Source organism: Falco naumanni, chromosome 4 (genome assembly GCF_017639655.2).
Source record: "Falco naumanni isolate bFalNau1 chromosome 4, bFalNau1.pat, whole genome shotgun sequence".
Lineage (NCBI taxonomy): Eukaryota > Metazoa > Chordata > Aves > Falconiformes > Falconidae > Falco > Falco naumanni.
The window spans coordinates 103552654-103575187 of record NC_054057.1 but is presented as its reverse complement, the minus strand read 5'-3'; the positions used below and the strand labels follow the sequence as shown (position 1 = coordinate 103575187).

Here is a 22534-nt window from a genome sequence, read left to right as displayed (position 1 = left end):
TGAATGATTACCCTGTAATGAAAATGAATTCTTTGAAGTCTAGCCCAATTGCACATTGAGAAGCACCTGAAAATATGACCTGTATTACTTCTCCAAGTTAACCATGAAAAATCATTACCTTTCTGCTCAAATCTACTTTTCAGGTATTTGAAGACATCTGAATATTTGTTACTTATGGCCAGTTTTGTGTTATTTGGTACAGGTGCATACAAAATAGGATACGTTACCTTATGCAAGAATTTTTCAAGAGGATTTTGCATGGAAAACTGTTACACTGTCGTATGCAAGCCAGAGAAGTATATATACTCTAACATACTCAAATGTAAACTTGCATGTAGAAACAAAGCTGCTTTGGCATACTTATGCTTTTAATACAAGTAATTTAAGTTGAACAGCGATATAGATTTAGTTTGTATCTTTTAATTCCTATTATGTCTATATCATCTGGGAAAACCCGGGGGCCTCTGCCCAGATTAAAAAATTACAGCATGTCTTGTAAAAAGCGTTAACAGATGGTGGGAAGAGAGAGGCAGCAGGTAAGTTGTATAGACAACTGTTGGGCAACAGGGAATACTGAAAAGGGAAGCTACAAAGGAAACAGAGTAAGAATAAGCACCTCGTGAGCTGCAGAAAGGGAGCGAGAGCCAGTTCGACAGCAGTACAGGAAGTCTTACAGAGCAATGAACACAGAAAAATCAATATGCTGGATAACATGAATGGGAAGCAGCACAAGATGTGTATGTTGTGAGCATTATTATAAAATACACAGACATATAAAGAAAAATAACATAAGCTTTAAAATAGATGACCAATCTGTTCTGAAGGCAGATTTAGGTTTTGATAGCCAAAGTATCACAAGAAATAAACTAAAAAGAAAGCATACTGCCTCGTTTTAAATAAAATTACTTCACTTCACAATATGTTATATATTGTGTATATATGTGTACATACATAATAATAAAGTCAGTGTAGTTACTACAGAGCAATACAGTCCTGATAAATTAATGAGAAGCATTCATCAATGAAAAAAAGGCAGTAAAACAGAAACAATCTTCATCACTAAAAAGATTTAAAAGAGTTTAGAAAAATAACAGAAGGATTTATTTACAAGAACTTAGGAAAATTATTAAGACAGGAAAACAGGCAGACATCCCGCTTGCGGACAGTAGAACGAACAAGGGTACTCTAAGATCCTTTCGAGGACTGTGCCTATGTTACTACTAGCACTGAAAAACCTGTATTAATCGAACTTCCTTTCCCATACGAAAACTATGAAATCACTTAACAGATCTTGTCAAACTCATTTCATGCTACTCATTTTCTAAATTTTATACTGTCCAAAATAATTTCTCCTCTTTTGTGATACTTATAACTTCAGAAAATTAAAATAAAAAACTAAGCCCTATTAACTTTAGCCAGACACCTGTACCTGTCAGGTCTCTAACTATTCTTTTTCTCCAACTCTCTCACATTTACATCATTGTTCTGACAACGAGATGTCTGAAATCAAGCATGGTTTTTCAGGTGGGACAACACAAAGGCCACCTAGAGAGAGTTTATCATTTTTTGTTCTGCTACCCAGTATTTCTGCGGACAGAAACACTGGCAACTTTTACTACCACATCCCATCGCAACTACTCTTCTAACTAGATATTAATCACTCCCTTCAGCCACCCGGCATTAACACTCCACATCTCTTTTTTAGTCTAGTCATCATTTCTTTTTTCCCCATCTGCATGTAAACTGTTTTTTTCCTAATTGAAAATTGAAGGAGGCCATATCCGAGACAAAAATCTGCCTTCTCACTCCAAGTAGGTCCCCCTCATCTTAACTCTAGTTGCTCATTTATCATTTTTCATACCTCTTCAATCAACTTCAATCAACTTCAATCAATCTGGGAATTTTTTTTATTACCGGAAAGATTTTTTAATTTTTATTCTTGCTCTCTTACATTCATTCTTTCCATGTTCAATCCAGAAATATGGTCTACGATAAAATATTTCTAGCCTAGAAAGTCACTGGCTCTATTGAGGTATCATCTACATATATGTGAACAACCCAGTTAAAGAATGAACACCAAATGTAAACTCTATCACAGTCTGTAGTCTCCCAGTTTTTCTTGCCTATTTTTCATATACTTTTAATTTATGGACATATACATTGTGATACTTTCAGAATATCTATTTTATTTTTACTAACACCATGTGCTGGTTTTGGCTGGGATAGAGTTAATTTTCTTCATAGTAGCTGGTATGGGGCTCTGCTTTGGGTTTGTGCTGAAAACAGCCTTGATAACACAGGGATGTTTCTGTTATTGCCGAGCAGCTTGCACAGAGCCAAGGGCTTCTCTGCTCCTCACCCCACCCCACAGCGAGGGGGCTGGGGGGCACAAGGAGTTGGGGGTGGGGGGAGGGACACGACACAGGCAGGACAGCTGACCCCCACTGACCAAAGGGACATCCCATACCATATGGCAGCATGCTCAGCTTATAGACCTGGGGGAAGGAGGTGGAAGGGGGGTACGTTCGGAGTTACTGCGTTTTCTCTTCCCAAGCAACCACGACACACAATGGAGCCCTGCCTTCCTGGGGACGGCTGAACACCTGCCTGCGATGGAACGGGTGAATGAATTCCTTGGTTTGCTCGGCTTTGCTTTGCTTTGCTTGTGCAAGCAGGTTTTGCTTTACTTATCAAACCATCTTTATCTCAACCCACCAGTTTTCTTACTTTTACTCTTTCAATTCTCTCCCCCATCTCACTGTGGGGGGAGTGAGTGAGCAGCTGTGTGGGGCTTAGTTACTGGCTGGGGTTAAAGCACAACACACCACTATATATTTCTATTGATGGCTTAAGGTTACAATTTAAATCACGAGCTTGAGTGAAAGAAAAGAATACTTTTCTTTCCTTCCTGGAAAGTTTAAAGAGATATTTAACATGCTTTTTGTAAGGTTTGAATTTGAAATTCAATACATCTTCCTTTTAAGCTACTCCTACAGTTTTTATTCCAATGGAAAGCTATAAAAGATACAAGAGTCTAGACAAAAGCAAAATAAATGTACATTTAAACATCACACTGTTCTACCGGACAGCGTAACTTAGACCATATACAATTATGAGTGTAGCAAATGTCTAGCATTTACTGCAGCATACTACAACTAATTTTTATAAGAAGACTGGCCAAAAATTTACATTATAATAGTAATTATGTATCTCCTTATATTAATAGTTTTATAACATGCCTTTTCCATAGAACTGTATGACAATATTAAACATACTTGATATAAAGACTTCAAAAGTACAGACAGATGTTCACTTGAGAGTTAACGTTAAGCTCTATTTGATAGTTCCAGAACATAGAGAACTCTCAGTATTCTTTAGTTCAGAGATTTCAGATAAGTGTAATGCTCTCAACTCTAAATGATAAATTGATTCTATAGAATTTGTAAATCACAGGCATCTCACACCTGAAGGGAAAAAGAAAGTGCAAGGACAGCAGTTTGAAACTGCTGTCTTCTTTAATCCTTAATTACATACCTCTTCCTATAGCCTCACCAAATTATTTTCGAGGTTTCCCATGTTCTCTTGTTTCCCAGTTTTCCTGTAAAATATTCTAAATAATAATATAACACTTCATCAAAATCAACGGAGGAAAAATATTAAACTTTACAATTCCTTACTCTCAGAGTAAGGAATAAGGGGACAGGCAGGTTGAAGAGGGAGAAAGGAAGCCCTAAAAATGGAAAATTATTTCAAATGAAAAAAATCTCTAATAGCAAAAATTTTTACAGAAAAAGTAAAAATAACAGGTCTGCCCCCAGCTACTATAAATAACAAATGGCTCTATGAATCCAATATAGCTATGTTGATCTGTACTAGAAGAGCATCCTGCCCTTAAAACTGCATTCAAGAGCTTGTAATGGAGAACCCAAATTCACATGGTACTTTTTCATGAGTTAATTCTGAAGTGCCAGTGGTAAAAAGTAGGGGAAAAACCACAGCAGCAGAGCTTAAACAGATAGGCAGCAATTAATCAGAAATAATAATACCCTTTCTATCGCAAAGTTTCCTTTTAGCTCCCTGGTTACAGAGGCCATCTATATTCATATATAAGGGACAGAGTAATGGCTTTACATCAAAGAAAAGCTTTGCAGAAGGATAAAATATCTCCCTACCCCCTTTTTTTAAAGATGTCATTTCTTAATCATTCTAAATCAACATATGGTCAATGTACATAGGTTTATATAAATTAAGAGTTGCAGTCTTCAAAATGTTGTTCATCAGAGAACTAAGATTCTTGTTACTATGAGATGTAATTTAATATTTGCACTATAGCTGCACAGAAGACAATGCACATATTGAGTTTCACCATTAGTTACTGCAGGCCAGACAGTCTTCCTACATATAAACTATCAAAGCACCACCAAACTTAAATTGAAATGTTAAACGCAGCAACTTGGATGTCTTTAATCAACATCTGCTGAACAGTTTAGATTTTCTATAGCAGCAAAGGTAACACAGCAGTGCTTTTATATAAATGTCTGAATAGGAAGGAGAAATAATCTGAGCAGTAGTGTGTAGTTCTGTAGTTCTGTGCTTAAGATAGTTTGCTTTTGGTATGAGAAAATGTCTTTTTTCTTTAATCTTTCACTGAATTCCCTTTACCATGTATCTTCTCCTAAAAACCAGCAGGTTTCTACGTATAGGTTGGCCTCATGCCAATATCATCAACTACAAGAAAACAAAAAAAAATATTACAGTATAGTAGATCTATGATACAGAAAAACTGGATTGGGGGAAAAAAGTATTTCAATACATCATTAATGCCAGGGATTTATTAATCAATATACCCATCCTCATTCATTTGGCTTTCTTCATGTATTTTTTTATTTATTGTAAAAACCTTGATGAAAGGATCTATAAAGAATACTCATTGTCCCTTTGGCAATTAAAGGAAAATTCATTGTCATATCCTGAAGGTGTATATGGAGGCCATCAGCTATTGGGATGTCAGTGACACTAACCTCATACTATACTAAAACTGATAACAAACTTGTACTATTTTTTCAGTGATCTGAAAAAAATCTTCTTTGCTCTTTATGCCAGGTATTTAAAAGTTTATCATAAAGAATTACACAGGCTGGGAAGAGGTTTCAACCACTGTCAGATGCAGTTGTTGCCCTTGTAGCTCCATACTCACTTCTGTTACTACCTGAAACTGCCCCTCACCATGGTGGGGTTTGAGAAGATACTAGATAAAACCTTCAGAAGAGTGGTGAGTTAGGAGTTTTCAGTTCAGAATACTTTGAAGTCCTTTAGAGATGATGGCTATATCAAAATACATTACACAGATTGACTATCTCTGCAGTTCTGTGAGCATTAGAATTATAACAGAACTTAATTTTTGTCAGGCTTTCTCCTCAAGAACATGTACTTAATTTTAACTATAAAATTCTTCTAAAACACTTGAGCATTCCTTAACAATCAAACTGCAAGTCTGACAACACTTGGGTTTTCAGTGTCTCCCATTCAGAAGATGATAGGTATTACTAACCTAATTCCTTACTAACGTCTGGAATTTATAAATGATTGAATGATGGTCAGCTCAATGTTAAAAAAAAACCTGTCCAGACACAGGAAAGAGCTTATTGCAGAACTAAGCATATATAGACATTATTTTCTACTGCTCCACTCAGAGAATTTTTATTTTAGCATTAGTACAAAAGTTAATCAGGTAGTCTACAAGTGTTAACCAGGTATTCTGTAAAGCAGTACATTAAAACTTAACCAAAACCAAGCAAATCTTCCTGTTCTGGTCCTGTACCTTTTTGTAGTTTTGGGGTTTTTTTAACAGGTTTTGCAGCAGAAAGCTTAAGGCACAGTCGCAACTAGTAACTGCAGCACTACCCATCCTCCCCTCACCTCAGATCCCCTCCCAAAACCCCCTCAGATTTAGCCCTTACTGAGAAATATGTCCTACAGCATGAATTGTAGCACAGGTCTCAGTAAGAAGAACATACATTTGTCATCACTAAACACTGCTGTCAACATTACAATAAGCCCAAGGAAGAAGAAATGCTCCTGCCTTGCCAAGGGGATGCAATTCACAAGGATAATGGTATGAACTGGTTCATTTTGCTGCCCTGCACGCAGCTAGCTGTCTGTGAGATGGCTCTTCATCCCCCCAAAGTTGGAGTAATTTATAGGAACTCATGGAAGATGTAGCAATTCATACATTTCGAGGCAAAGGCTGAATTATGGTACATTTCATAAAATGACAGTATACAAAAATTAGTAACAATTAATGAGTGCTAACAGTGAAAATAGCTGAACACGTAAAATGTCATGCAAAAAATCATGATTTGTAACTCGAACACAATTTACAAGACTAGCTCCCATGGTTAGTTCACAGGGATAAACTTTTTTGCAGGTAAATTAGCAAGCTCCTGTTTTCTATTACCTTCCTATGTAGTCTATATTCTGTACTTCACAGTTCTTCACATTTGTTCAACTGCTTACTATCACATCCACCTCCCAACACACAAAAAAAATCTCTACACTCACCAAAGTCACAGATATTTTTTTTTTAAATAAACATTCAAATCAAGCTATTTATGACCCCCATGACAGCCACAACAAAAATCCAGACTTAACCATAGATTAAGATTTTAGGATAGGTCACAGCAGGTATTTCACTCAAATTTAAAATGTGCTTTTACATACTGTCACACTTGTCTGTCAACAAGCAGCTGCTTTAAGACGAATAGTTCACAAACTGATGTGGACCTTTAGCAGCTTCCTACCCTCACTCAAGATCAGCAGTAGGCACTACAGAGAGTAACGTATAGAAGTTCCCATGGTGTACAGTCCCTTTGGCATGGATTAAACACAGAGCAAAAAAGGACTCTGTGCCTGTCTGGGGACACAGAGATTTCTGCTGTCCAATCAAGTCATCTTTTAGGCAGTAAATATAGTGGGCCTGATTTTTCTCCCAGATAAATAAGGGTTTATACACGTGCAAAATTACCTTTAGTAAATTTACTGCAGATTTATTTTAAAGTGAATGGCAAATAGGCCCAATATTTGTTTCATATATAAAAGATTACACAACGTTACGCCATTTTTCTTTTTACTTTCCAAGAAGTGCTTTACTCCATCCTCTTTATTTCACTTTGATCTTAGCACTGTGCCTGGCTAGGCACTAAAAATTAAAGTCAGGTGTGCTAGAAGGAAGTGAATTAGATTCAGATTCCATTCTACAGTTGGATTTGTTCTACTCATATTCGAACATACCACTGCTCGTTCTACCACCAAGAAATACATACTACTTGGCAACAAGGAAATTATCAAAGCGATCTGACCAAATTGGCACCACTAGCTCTGGCTACATCTGGTAACAATAACACGAAAGGAGAAGTATGAAGATAACAACTCTCATGTATTTTTTACCGTTAAACTTATCTGCATGCATACTCTGAAGTCTTTGAACTTCATGCTTTCATAAAGCCAATAAGAGCTGCATTCAAAGGTGAGGGGTGATGCCTTTCCAAAAGTGATAAAATATGCAATTTACTAAGGTATTAGAGTCTCTAGTCACAGGCTGCTCAGTCAGACAGCAATGGAATACCACCAGGAAAGCATGACTGCCAACATCAAGGAGCTCTAGCAATGCATAAATTAAGGTGTTTGATTCTATGCCAACAAAAGAGTAAAAATTTAATATACTACAAGACTGAAAAAAACTGTTAATGCATGTCTACTTTCTATATTTACTAGGAAATATTTCTTTTTATTTCTAGATAAAACAAACTTGGATACACTTTTTTTAATATTTATTTATATATGTCAAGTCATAGATCAACTGTAACTGCCTATCTAGCATGGAGATGAACAAAGGCAGTGGGATCTGCTTTCTTATTTCAGGATAAGGTCAATATGGTTTATCACATTAACACTTAATCAACTATATTGCTAAATATTTTATGCATCAGATTATGACCAAAAAAAATAATTTCTCAGTCAAAACAGGCTCAAAATGTACCATTGCTGAACCACTCAAGATTTAAAATGGTCTTCTCATGGATTTTACTGCATATAATCAACCTGCTGATGAACTTATTTGCCTAGGAAACATTCTATGAAACTGATTCAGAGTTTTCTCGCAATTTTCAGCTAAATATGCTCAAAGAGAATAAAGATCATTATTAAAAAACTGATAATGACACATTTGAAACAGTGTACTATAACCATGATACAGAATCATACGGACCATTTATTTAGAGATAAAATTTACCATTATGCTTTGCGTATAGGCAATCTTATTAAACTTCAAACTTTGTCTGAGACTTAGTTTTAATACATCAAATTCCAGTATGAATGGTACATTACTTCAAATGAAAACAAATAAAAATATCAAAATATTTTGCTCAGTGTTGTAAATAACATTCTCACTTTATCTGAGCAGGAATCAATTACAGCATTAAGAAAAATCTCCCCAAAGTAGTAGCATCAACAGTTGCTCCCACTATGCGTGTAGCATTAAGAAGTATGTATAACATCTCCAAATATACAAGCCTGGCAGGACGCACAGTTCCCAGCTTCAGGAAGGATTATGTTGAAGATGACAACTCATGTATCCCAAAGGAAAAAGATAGGAGTTAAACACCTCTACCAACATTGATGCAATCACAGTTATGCCAGGTAACAAAATATGATACACAAAGTAAAACAACTGTTGCTTTAGTTAAAGTATTACTTGGCAACCTATTCCCAGCTTGCCACCTTACATATTCTGAAGCTAGAACTATGGTTTTAACATACATGTGTTTACACTACTGCAGAATATGTCCAAAATGCTGATCTAATCCAGCAAGTCAAAGTTCTGGAGCTCGGCAAAGTGTACTTCCTATACCCAGTTACAGCATACCCAGAGGAATGGCTGCTGGTTCAGAGAGGCAGCTGTGATCCCCCTTTTCACGGTCCATGTCAGTCAGAAAATGTGAGAAGCCACCCAGCCTCCTTCCTCCCTACCACAGATCAGTCACCTGGAGCATGGAGATTGAAAGAGCTTTCAAGGAAAAGATTAGTGCACAAATAAGATGTACAAGCCTTTTGGGTTTGTGCAAAACTTTGTTCCATCGGCTACTTTTTGAAGGATCTGATTTGGGGTCATTTAAACGAGTTGTCAAGGATTCCATGGTAAACGGCTAGCAGGTATAAAACCAGCTGAACCTGTCATGTTGAGAGAGCTAGGAACTAGTCAGGCTGCCACTCCAGGATGCAGTTCCCAGAGCAGCGAACCACAGGAGTACACACTTTCAGCCAGGAGCTGAAAATTAAAAAAAAAAAAAAAAAAAAAGTCACGACAGCAGGATACCTCTCTAATGTGAAATCATTCTCATTTATATTTATAACACTGTCCCTTAGCATTTTTAATTCCAATCAGCAGACTGCTATTACATTTCTTGGAAGACTATTTCACAGAAAAAGGTATCTCTTCAGCAATTCTGATTCTTCCTTGTTCTTTTTTGGATATATAAGCAGTCATCCATTTCCCTAAGTAATTCCTTTGTGTTCTGCACCTCCCACATACGACAACTTCTACTTTCTTTTTGCCCAGTCACACTATACATAATTTAGCTCCTTCACACTTCAAAATAAATTTCCTCCACCTCCATTGAAAAGAAAACATTACTCTTCAGACAGCTTAAAATTCCCAGCATGCGAGTTGGCTGCTTTCTCAGCATGAATAAAACTTCGGATCTTCTGTAAAGGTAACTTTGTTAATAAGTATTGACATTTTAGAGCCAAATTGCAGCTTCCTTCCTCACCAGTAGCACTGGTGTCACAGTAGCAGTGTGAAACCCTTATGTAAGTATCTCATTAAGCTCAGTTCTACTCTGCAAATGGCATACTGCTCTTAAGAGCCCTTCTGTACGCTACATATAACCCGAGTCTCGAACTATTCAATTCTCTTCATTTGAGCTGCATATGAAGAAATTTCTTAAAACTAGTTAGCATAACTTGATCTAGAATAACTGACATTATTTACACTCAAGGCTTTATCTTGAAAAATCTAAATACTTGTGATCTAGACATAGATCACAAGTAGATCTATGACATAGATTTAGACATAGATTCCCAAAAAGTGATTTTTTAATCTCTCATTTAAATATTGCACATTTTAAACCTTACAACTGATTGCCTCCTTTCTGTATATACAGCTACATTTTGAATGTTAATAATGTATTAGTTAATAACATAGTAATAGTATCATACTACTGTGCTAACTACACAAATATATGACAGCATCTCTTCAAAGCACTTCTTGATTTCAGCTTGTTTCTTCAAATACTTGTACTTTTTCACTTTCACTAACAATCTCTTACCATATAGCTCCCAAATAAATTAAATGATATATGCAAAATTCTCAGTTTTCCATAGACGGCATACAAAGGCAGGAAAATTAGTATTTTAACTTACAGGATTTTAAAACACTATTAGAATTTTCAAACACGCAAACAAACAGGTTCCTTTTTAACCTGTTCAGAGATGTATATTACTGGTACATAAACCAGGCTGACAAACTGCAGTTTTACCCTGTTTTTTGAAAAACTGCATACATGTTGGTTCTTGTAATATTTTCTGACAAGTGAAGGCCATCCCAAAGAATAGATGCTTCCCTCTCATTGTGGGAGAATAATTACAGTAAACTAAGACATGCTTGCAGTTTCAGCTACTTATACTGAAACCTGGTAACACTTCTGAATTCTCCATAACACCTGGTACCACACATCTCCAACCATTTCATTAGTCAGCTGCCATTGATAAAGAGGAGACCTGCTTAGACATGATTATTGTGAGCAGATCTCCAAACAACTTTAACACCAAGACCAGGTGCAGTCAATATCTCTTCACTTACTTGAGGGTCCCTGATTTACAATATACCTAATATTCAAAAATTACCACGTTTACAGAACTGGCATTGGATAAAACAGGTTTTAGATTTTGTAATCTTACGAAACTTCATTTGAGGAATTCAGTGATATTTCTCCTAAAAAGATAAATGCTTACTTTCAAATAAACAGTAAGCGTAAGCGTGTAATCCGACTATTCTTTTGAAGTGTAGACTTGAACAAAACGAGCAGTAAAAAGCAGGTCTTCGGGAATAGGAGGAACAACCCAGTGCTGGGCTTCTAGCTTCAGCGGTTAGCAAATTCATTGGAAAAGACAGTAGATTCAACCACAGGCTGGAAAACTTTATAATGATCATGAACTTCAAGGTGCAAGGACTTACCTAAACTCAAAGCTATGGTTTTAGGCTGGATCGTCATTCAGGTTGGCTTCACTAAGTGAACCTATATTAAGCCACATATTTCTAGCAACTTCTTATAACCTGTAAGAACTTAGAAGTGTAGTGTGGTGGAAAGAACAGGAAATAAAAGAAGCTAAAGGAAAGCAAAAATATCACCGCCTCTGATCTTAATGACATTGTTCTCAGTGTCTCAGTATACAGGCCAAGAGCATCCAAATAGCTGCACTGGTTAGGCTTGAGGGGTTTTTGTATTTATTCAGATAGCCTCCATGCATGCCACATGCAAAGTTTAAGGGTTCCAAAGCTGCATTTTATTGTGTGGAACCATTGAGGACCCATTTCTTTGACAATGTATCGGGGTCAGTAACACCACCACCCTGGATGAACAACTGGCTATAATTAGTTCAATCTCACTTTCAGACTGCCTTATCTGAATAGCATAACATGATCTGGCAAAGCTGCAAACATACGCAGCCAACAAAGTATAATTTTCTAATACTCAGTACACTGAATTCTATACCCTAAAGTAGACATATATGATTAGAAGAAACATTACTTAATGTAATAATGCACAAGTCAATAGTCACCATAGCGGCTTTGAAATATCAAAACTTCCATGTTATAACAGGACTCCCTAATTTTTTTTTGACACTGGGAATCTGCAGTCAGAATACTGGTCTGTTTTAGAGAACAAATAATTAGTTCAGAATTTGTTGTCTCACTCCAGAAATACAACAGGACTCTGATTTGGTAAATGTAAAACACCAGTTCATCCCAGCCTATGTACAGTTCTGACAGAATCTGACAAAGTTGACAATGTCCTTCATCACGCCATCATGGCCCCTTTATGGGATTATGAAAACATACTCCCAATTGATTAAACCATGAGAAAAAAGTCAAAGGTATCTTCTATCAGCAATATGCTTGCACTTTCTACTTGTTGAAATCAAACAAAATAAACTGGTCTCTTAGGTCTTCCTGGACCATTCTGGATTCAGAAGTTTCTATTTCAGTGGCTTTCTCAATCAGACTTCCTTCATCAAGCAATAATGCTGATGCAAATTTCTAAGCAAAAGAGTAGAACTCATTTGTTTATGCTAGCATACTCCTAATCTGACCTTATGTAAATTTCCTCTGTTTTAGAAGACAGCTAACAATACAATTAATGGTACAACACATTTTCATTTAACACAAGCTGGACAATATCACCTAGTGTGCCCAGTCCAGCCACTCCAACTACAGATTCCAATTATTACATGAGAACTACGACTTTATGACATTTCCTACAAATGCTAATTAGCTGGTAGTTTAAGGCCCTCAGTCATGTAGCACTTCATCAATCACAAAGCTTAAACTATTAAAGATGGAAACTGTAACATTTTACATGAAAAGTTATGTTGCAAGTCAAAGTAGAATATTATATTAGCCCCCTTTACATGGTGTTCTTTTATAATAGTCCCCACAAAAGAATTTCCACAAGCTGTTGTCCTAATATGATCCAGGTCTACATCCTCTACACTGTTCTTGTCTCAACAGCTACCGTTTTCAACACTGAGACTCATACTTCACAGTATATAATTGTTTTTTTAAATATCCACAGATTCCTAAAGCACAAAACACATGGGGTATAGCTACTGCATAAAAGAGAAAATTTGGGAGCAAAAAAGTTTATCACCCAGTTCAGCACTTCTGCCCTTCAGCCTATAATTCGGACATATTCAAAGAACTTGCACATTCTGGTAAGAAATACATAAAGATTTCTGAGGTCTGCCCCTCTGCATGCTAAACTGACAGATATGAGGTGCAAGACTAGCTTTGCCAGGTTAAACAAAGCTATTAAAACAGCATACCCAACTTTACTGGCACTAAAATGGAACAGTGGTGCCAAAGATCCTAAAAGAAAGAAATATTAAGTAATATTGCACCTCTGACATTGACATAAGTTTATTATTACTCCATGCCAATCCACCTTGATCCAAATCCTCTAAATGCATGCTATTCCAGTGCCGGGCCTCCCTTAAGCCTGCAAATTATACTGAAGAGCATAGCAGTTTTTCAATTTGATCAAAAACCACCAAAACCACTACATGGAAGGACAATGCATCATTAGGTCATTATCTAGCCCATTACTTTTGCCTGCAACATGTTGCCTACTGAGCTTCTATGCCATCCTGTGAGATTCACCCCAGTTGTTTTGTTGCCAATGTTTTTGTTTCTTCCACACCTTTGGTAGAAAGCCCTCAACAGAACCTGCCCTGCCCCCAAGTTTAACAGATATCCAGAAAGAAGAAACAGCTCCAGCTTTGAAAGGGAGCTTTTCTGGGTTTGGTTTGCTCTCTTTTGTATTTTTCAACACGGCAGGTTAACAGTAATATACACAAGAGAATATAGAATTAGAAATTGCATTTTCCAAGTTACATATTCCTTTCTACTCCGTTTCATTTATCACCAACAGAAATATTTTTAAGCACTATATACAAATTCTTCCTTCTTCAATTACTTAATACAAACAGTAAAACAAATATTATTTTAGGCTGAGTGAAGCACATCAGGCTGAGTGGAGAGAGATGTAGCCATCTATCTTGCATTAAAAAATGAAGGCACTAAAATAATTAGATATTCAGAAGTCCTCATATCAAAAGTAAATAAAAATACACAGATATAAAATTTGGCTCTTCATAGAAAAAAAAAATCAAGGCAAGCATTATAATATTACAGTCAGAAGAATCTAATGTCGAGAGAGAATTTAGGAAGAAGAACTAGAAGCAATTCCCTCACTTTCAGAAGGGTTTTGATGACAGTAAGACAGCAACCGGGGCCATGTCCTGAAAGAAGGTACATGAAGGTAGGACAGTCCACTGTCCTGGAGAGCCCACTAATCGTTTCACCTCCTAAGTGTAGTATCAAACGATCTGTGTTGCTTTCCACCCACTGAATTCTCCACATACAAGTGCATAATGAGAACAAATTAATTTCTAAATGCTCAACATGCAAGTCTCTGCCTGCCGTCACGTGAAGTGAAAACAATAGTGGAAAGATGGCCAAAAAGTCAGAAGGAGAAGATGACCAAAACTGAATGAATGCAAGTTGGCATGTGCAATCCAGCAAGCAGTAAAGGATAAAAGCATATTTAGAATCAAGTAAAGGATAAAATTACTGCAATCAATATATACTAAATACTTTTCCATCAAAATTTATTCTTATAGATGCTTGCTATTGGAAAGTATCTTGTCAAAACTGAAAAGAAAAGAGTTATATCGGACAACCGTTTTCTTAAAGCACAGCATCTACTACTAGACTATCTGAAAATCCCTGAAAAGTCAATGTTCAAAAAATATTACAGTAAGAATACTACAACACTAGGAATTACTACTATACATAGTCCAACATATTTCTGAAATAACACATGACTGAATGAACAATATGCCTATGGTCATAAAGGAGCTGTGCTCCCTTTGCCTTTGACAGAACATAAAGACTCTATGAGGTATGAATGCCCTGGGACACATAACTTCACATAGTGAGGATAAAATTATCTGGAATAGAAAGCCACTAATGCCAGGAAATCTTCTTGAAAAAAAGTAGACAAACACTGAATATCTTGCCTTCTACATGCAAGTATCGTGGTCCAGAGATGAGTTACATCTGCTGCCAAGGATGCTGGGATGCTCAAGGAAGCTAACCGTAAGAAGTCATGATCTAATAAGCACTGCCAAAATGAAGCTGAACACTTGGATTAACTAAACAAGTAGATTCAAATTTTTTTTTCCAGATGAACCTAAAAGTCTGGATTTCCACTGCTGACATATTTTCTACTTCAGAACTACACACCTTACAGATGATAAAAAAAACAGTGAACATATCCTGAGTACAGTGGGATGATATATCAATCAAATTTTTCACTAGTCAAATTATCTGTGAGTGAATTTATTTCCAAACATACTGGAAGTGAGGCACAAATAAAATAATGATCCAAAGCTGAAAATGTGACCTAAGAGTAATTTTAAAAATGTTATTTTCCGCATACTATATTCTTTTCCTATAAACAAAATAAGGGTGTAATGAGTATTTTTGGGCATGCTGACATCTACATATTAAGATAATGTCGTTATTAAAAATGCTTCAGAGAAAGAAATCTATGCATAACTTATATGATGTAAATGAACTATTTTCTCCTTTTTTAAAAAAGTAATCATGGCATTCTCCTCTAAGTAAACTTAGTATTTAGCCCATAGCAGAAAAACTGAACTTCACAAGTCCCCTGATGAAGCACATTCACCAGAATAAAAAACTAACAAAAATTAAAAAAAAAAAAAAAAAAAACCCACATAAAAATCAGATGCTACTTCCAGTTTTAAAGAAACAACTTAGTACTAACTGATTTTGCACCTAGTAGTTAGCAGGATTTATTTATCACATGGTATACAAGAGCTCACGAGGCTATAACATGTGTTTACTCTGCTTTAGTGAAAAGCGTGCAGTTAGAGTGATTATGTTCATTAAGAAGCAGGTACAAAAGAGGCAAGACCATTTGCAAGTCCTAATGAAATAGTTGTGATGTACTAAAACCAGAAAAACACACTACATTGCAGATTTCTGAGCACAGAGCCATGACAAACAGTGCTGACAGCTCTGTGATGTCATGTTCATCACACAATTTTCATCACTGAATCCCCATTCCTCCTCCTCCACTTTTTAAAGTTTTCATTTAACCAAGCACAGACAGAAGCACAGCTAGACCATGTGAACCATGTATGAATCCTGGACGAAAACCACAGTAACACGACCTACATAATATTAGAGAATAAGGAGCAGACATTCTTTGTGTGGCTGTAAAATGAGGGGAGAAGTAACAGTAAAATGTATTTAATGCCAAGAACTTTTTCTCCATTTATCTGTATGCTCACAAGTGTATCTATATTCGATGGAGTGACACACACAAGATGCATAGAACATACCTGCTAGAATAAATATTTTTGTGAGTGTGAGAAAAGGGATATGGTAAATAAACATTCTACTACTGTCTGCAGAACCCTTGCAGAGCTACCTTTCCAGGAAATTCCCTCCCCACTCCCCCGGGTGGAAACTGTAATGGTTAAATCCAACTTCTCAAAGAGAATAAATGCAGTTAGCTAAATTTGTGGAAATTAGAAATAAGATTAATAAGGCTGTTTGGAGAGAGCCTCTTTAATGTCTGTTTTAATGTCTTTAGCTCACAAGAAAAGCAGATAATTAACTTAATATAGGTTCCTTCCCCACTCCCCTCCACTTCCCCCACCTCCCAAAAGAGTCTTTAAAGAAAAAAAAAAAAAAAAAAAGCAGTATCCTAATCTTTTAGCAGTCCCACACATTTTGTTTACATTATTTGGAAAGAGTAGTAATCAGTGTTAGTAAGGACAATGGAATGCCTCACGCTGAGGAATAAGAAGATTTGTCAGAATGTTTAGGACTTTCATATAACTCCAATAATTTTGTGGCAACTGTGGCACCTAATGTTTTTATGATACAATATAATTAAGATATAATGCTATAGAAATGATCCCATGGAAAACAGTAACACATTTTGTATTAGAGAACTACTTGACTGTTGCAGACTGACTCCATGCATTTTTTAATCTATTAAAAATAATAAGAATTTTCTATAAGAAATAAATACATTTCCTTTAAATGTGCCTCAAAAGTTTTACCTTTTTCTGAAGGACATTAATTTTTCTTTCTTTTACTTCCAACATGTCTTTCATATCTCTGATCTCTCCAGCCAGGGTTCCTTTCTCTTCTGTGAGGTCTTGAAGTTGTTTTGTTTTTTTATTCAGAAAGGTTTCTTTTTCTTCCAATCGTAACCGCAAGGCATCAACCTACAGTAAGTAAATCAAACATATTTAGGTTTTAGTAAAGAACATTAACGTATTTTATTTATTTATTCAATTCCCTTCTTTTTTGTCACTTATGAAACTTTTGATTTCTTTTCTATGTCAGTTTTCCAACCTTATCTCAGATTAAGAGATTCTTTTACTTGTTAAAATGTGATAGAACACGAAAGCACTTGTAGCGCTATCGTGGTTTAACCCCAGCCAGCAACTAAGCCCCACACAGCTGCTTGCTCGCTCCCCCCACAGTGGGATGGGGGAGAGAATCAGAAGAGGAAACGTGAGAAAACGCGGCTTGAGATAAAGACAGTTTAATACGTAAAACAAAAGCCATGCACACAAACAAAACAAACCGAGGAATTTGTTCACCACCTCCCACCAGCAGGCAGGTGCTCAGCCATCTCCGGGAAAGCAGGGCTCCATCGCGCGTAACAGTTACTTGGGAAGACAAATGCCCTAATGCTGAACATCCCTCCCTTCCTTCTTTTTCTCCAAGCTTATATATTCAGCATGATGTTCAATGGTATGGAACATCCCTTTGGCTTGTTGGGGTCAGCTGTCCTAGCTGTGTCCCCTCCCAATTTCCCATGCCCCTCCAGCCCTTTCACTGGCAGGGCCTGAGAAACTGAAAAGTCCTCGACTTACCGTAAACATTACCCAGCAACAACCAAAACCATCAGTGTGCTATCAACATTGTTCTCACACCAAATCCCAAAATACAGCACTGCACCAGCTACTGAGAAGCAAAATCAACTCCATCCCAGCAGAAACCAGGACAAGCACCAAAGCATGCATAGAAAAAGTAGAAGAGTCAAAACACAAAATAGCATTAAAACAGTCCTAACTTGACATATAGCTAAAAGACTCACAAAAAAAAACCAAAAACCACAGCCAAAACTTGATTTATTAAATATATAACTCATTGAAAATAGTGTTCTGCATCCTATATTTAATTTGCCCAATAAAGCCCAGAAGTGGGCAATCAGATACTACAGTCACTACACAGATTTGGACAGAGATCAGAATCTAGATACAGAAATATATGGTAAACAGGGAAATGATGGGGTTATTCACTTCTCTCCAGTGTATATCACATAAGTTTCCTAACAAATGTGCCTTAGTGTACTTTTCTGTAGTAAGCACAAATCCCTCTCAACCAAAATATGGGATATTCCAAGGATTTTCCTAAGCAGAAATGTCTTAATAAAGAACCTCACCAAATTGTTCTGCATTATAGAACTGCTTCTTGCCTTTACAAACCTTAAAAAAAAAGTAAATAAAAAAAAAATTACAAAACATCAAAAGCATTCTAACAGCCCAGAAGGTGTATGTAGCCTTGATTTTCTCATTTCTTGCTGTATAAATGCTCCAGCATGCAATTTTATTGTTCTCTTAACACAGTTCAAATAGTTCTCAAATTATGGTCAGGCAAATACTTGCCGGTGGTCTGGGAAAAATCTGTAGATCACTCAATACTGGTTAGTATTTGTATACAGTTGTTCCTATAAGCAGCCTTACTGCTAATTGCAATTAAAAGCTTCAGTACTCACAAAAGCATTTGGAAATAAGGAGGAAAAGTAGCTGACTTCTCCACTGGGCAGGGGAGAGCAGACATCTTCAAGGACAGCAGTATAAATATTATCATCAAAAATGAGAAAAATATTTGGTGAAGCAAAAAACAAAGAGGCAAGAAAAAGGAAAATCTACATGATGGGGTACCTGTTCAAGGAAATGGGGGAAGGAAGTGGCTCTTTGGGGAGTATCATCAAGACACAGGCAAGCATGTAAAATGTGGACAGACAGACATAGCCACAGCAGTAGGCATATATACGTGAATCCAGGTGGAAGGACACAAAAAATGTCAAACTAGGGGAACAGAAAAAGAGCTTTCTTCAGGAAAGCACTTTCTTCAGGTAGATTTAACAATCCTACTTCACAGCTTCAAATTATTAGTAACTTTTCTAATAATACTTTTCTACATAAGCACTACCTAGAGTAGTTACACAAAGTAAGGTATGATTCCAAATGCAAAAGGTGTTACTCTGCACACCATGAAGAGGAGAGGAAACAGTCATTGTCAAGATGCTCGTTGATACAACCTTTGAGAACAACTAATATATTGTTCAGACTATTGGCTCTCACGAACTTTCAAAAACATATTCGAAGAGATCTTATCACAGCTTGCTTAAATAAAGATATAATAATGGCATGGAACAAAGCCAGCACTGAAGTGGTCTTACAATGATGTGATGGTGAGTGGAGGTTGAAACCATAAGGTGAAACTGTAAGCAAAAAGTAGAGCTGGAAAATAAAGGTTTGCAGGTTTCAAAGGTGTAGCTTTTTATATGGTAGAGAACAAGGCAATTAGAAATCAATACAGTAATAATTCAAGAATATAAAGATACTGACTGTAGAATGTAGGGGGGTCAGAATACAATGCATGTAATCCTTGCTCACCTTGATAAATTAGCAAAGTGAAAAATTATATATTTCACTGAAAATGGAAAGAGCAAGCAACGTTATTCCTACAAGAATGTTCAAAAAAAAGTGTATGGAAGGATGTGCTAAATTGAATAGGCAGAATAAAAAAAATTATTAAAGGGAAAAAAAAAAAAATCCACACCAGAAATGGAACTGAATTAAAATGTATTTCTCTAGCTTAAAATGTTTATCCATTTCTCATCTAACCTAAAATATGCCGGGGGAGTGAGGCACAGAGCTTAATTCATTAATGCTAAAGAAAGAATTGCCCATCACACGAAGGTGATTACAAAGGTATTTTTGTAATAAAATGGTAGACTTCTCAATTCATTAAAGCAACAGAGTCTGTTTGGGTTTAACCATCAGTATTGCAAGAGGTTCACCTTACATTTATGGTTCCTTCAGTGAGCACTTCCACTAAATTATGCTTGTTTCCATATACTGGTTCAGAAATGCAATTACAAATGTATTACTGAGCAGCATAGAGTACTGGGTGAAAAATTTTGGGGTGAAAACCACATTTCATCACATATCAAGCTTTTAAAGACCAAAAGAGACACCTGTTTTTTTATAATGCAAGTCTCATTACTGAAGGCTAATTTGTAAATAAAATACTACAAGAAAATATAGTATATGCATGAATTTTTGTCAGCACTTTCAAACATTGTAAGATATCAACAAAACCAACCCACTCTTGGTGTTAAGCATTACGGACTCAATTCTGCACTCCTTGTGCAGTCTCAAACTCCCAAATTCAAGCCTGGGGTATGGAAATCAAGGACTTCATTCTTAGTAAAATATTTCAGTTTTCCAGAAGGCTGGTTAACACATCGAAACTGAGAGTCCAGGAAAGGAGACACTAAATATACCACTATAGACCTACTTCCATGTTTGTCCTTCCGCTCCACCCAGAGAAAGACGCGACGTAGCGCTGAAAGCACACAGAGGTGACAGCACGGGCATGGAAAACTTTTGCAAGGTTTGCAAGACATTAGAGTGACATAATTTCAGGCAAAGCAGAGAAATAAGATAAAAAGCGTGCAAACGTTTGTTATCACAAAGACAGGTTTCCTTGAACAGAGGCCATTTTTCTGATACTGTTTTCTTCTGCAGCTCTGAAACCATGAGGTGTTCACATTAAGTGGACCCACACAGGCTTGTTTTGGCTGCAAGGTCTGCCATTGAGAATACAAGGTTTGGACTGAAAATATATGATGTGGCAACCCAGAATAATTCCCCATCTACATCAGAGCTACAGGAAATCAGGCAAGTGAGAAATTTTAGATTCACTAATCCAAATTTCAAACATACAAATGTCAGAAAATAAAGCACAAAGGATTAAAGTTTACATTACCTAGGAATTCATAAAGTTTGTTCATATAAAAATCTAGATTGAAGTAACTGAAAGGGTATAAATGTTAGTTTAGAATTTTTAAGTTCTGCAGTTGGAATAGAAAGGTCATATCTATTAAGCACTTTATTTCCTAGTTAATCAGAATATTAGTAAAGTACAAAGCAACCAGCAAATCTAATTTATTTTTATTTATATTCTGAGTTTTGTAATGCTAAATCTACTCAAAGCAAAAGCCTTTGCAATGCCATTTTAAAACTTGGTTTGGGACCAATTTAGATGATCTATTGGATCTCAAAATGCATGTTCTTCCTGCTCTTAAAATGGCTCATTGCTTTTCTATGCACTGGAAAAAAGATTTATATTCTACTGGATTTATTCTATTTTTAAGACTTTTTTTTTTTTACACTATTACACTACTATTTTTTTAAAACATTACCGGATCTTGCAGTTTGTAAGCAGTGTGCAGTATGATATTCAAAGATGACTTTTCAAGTTAGAAAACAAGAAATAGTAGTAGCAGCAAACTTTCAGACCTCATTTAATAAACATAAAAGAACTCATCTGAAACTCATTACCACATCTTCTTCATACTTATTCACTTATTTGCCTCGTATCTGAAAGCAATCCCTTAAGGCAAATCACAAAAATCTCTGTTGGGCCTTTAAGCTGCAGCTGAGAAGCTCGTCATAACATTGCGGCGGGAGCTGCGAAAGGGGTTCCCTTCAGCCAGGCGCTGCAAGTCTCATTTCCCAATGCCACTAGGCAGGAGTTTAACGCTTGAAGTCAAAGCATAAACAAAGCACTGACACAGGCCCCCAGTGACCGGGATAACACAGTAGCTTACACATGTGCCGATGCCGTTCTGTTCTGCTCGGCTGAGCCAGGCAGTTTCTGAGTCAATAGCCTTTTCTTCTCTACCCATCCAGCAGTCCCCACCCGAAGGGCCAAGCAGACAGTTCTTACTCTTCTTCACAAATTTCTTCCCACACACCCTGTCATCACAGCTCACTGTGATTCAACTCAAGAATGGGAATGTTAGGCGTTAAAACCTGGGAGCGCAAGAAGGAGGGTTGAGAGGATGTCAATGGTGCTGAAGTCCAAGTCTGTGAGTGAGAAAGGGGAGCAGAGCCCTGTCCACTCCAGTTTCCCAATCCTGCCCTCACACAGCTGTTAATTAAAGAGCATGACATGACTGAACCTTTCTGCATTTCCTTTCACCACTAGCCAGCTCATAACACGACTAACACGTTCTTTCTATTCCCTAAATAAAGACACAAATTCAACCTGGAGGAACAAGGGAAGGTACACCATAGTTTTCTTTCACACCAAAACCAAACACACGGGGAAGTGCGCAGCAGAGCCACAGTCTCCATCTTTCCTTCCACTGGTTTGCGTTCAGGCCACCCACATGAAAACCTTTAAGTCAGCACAAGGGTTATGACCTCGACTGTGCCACAGAGGACTAGGCACCCAGTACTGCAGAGTTCTTTGGACTGACTCCAAATACAGCAACAGATTGTT

General features: G+C 36.8%; 1 protein-coding gene across 6 annotated transcripts in view; it reads right to left on the bottom strand.

Annotated features, from left to right (window-relative positions):
• The window catches only part of ERC2 (ELKS/RAB6-interacting/CAST family member 2), a 521662-nt gene that overhangs the window by 327443 nt on the left and 171685 nt on the right, over positions 1 to 22534 (bottom strand). For all 6 annotated transcript variants that reach the window (XM_040593123.1, XM_040593126.1, XM_040593127.1 and 3 more), the window contains one exon: positions 16999 to 17166. In XM_040593123.1, coding sequence (XP_040449057.1) covers positions 16999 to 17166 — 168 coding nt within the window. The remainder of the gene's footprint in view (positions 1 to 16998; positions 17167 to 22534) is intronic.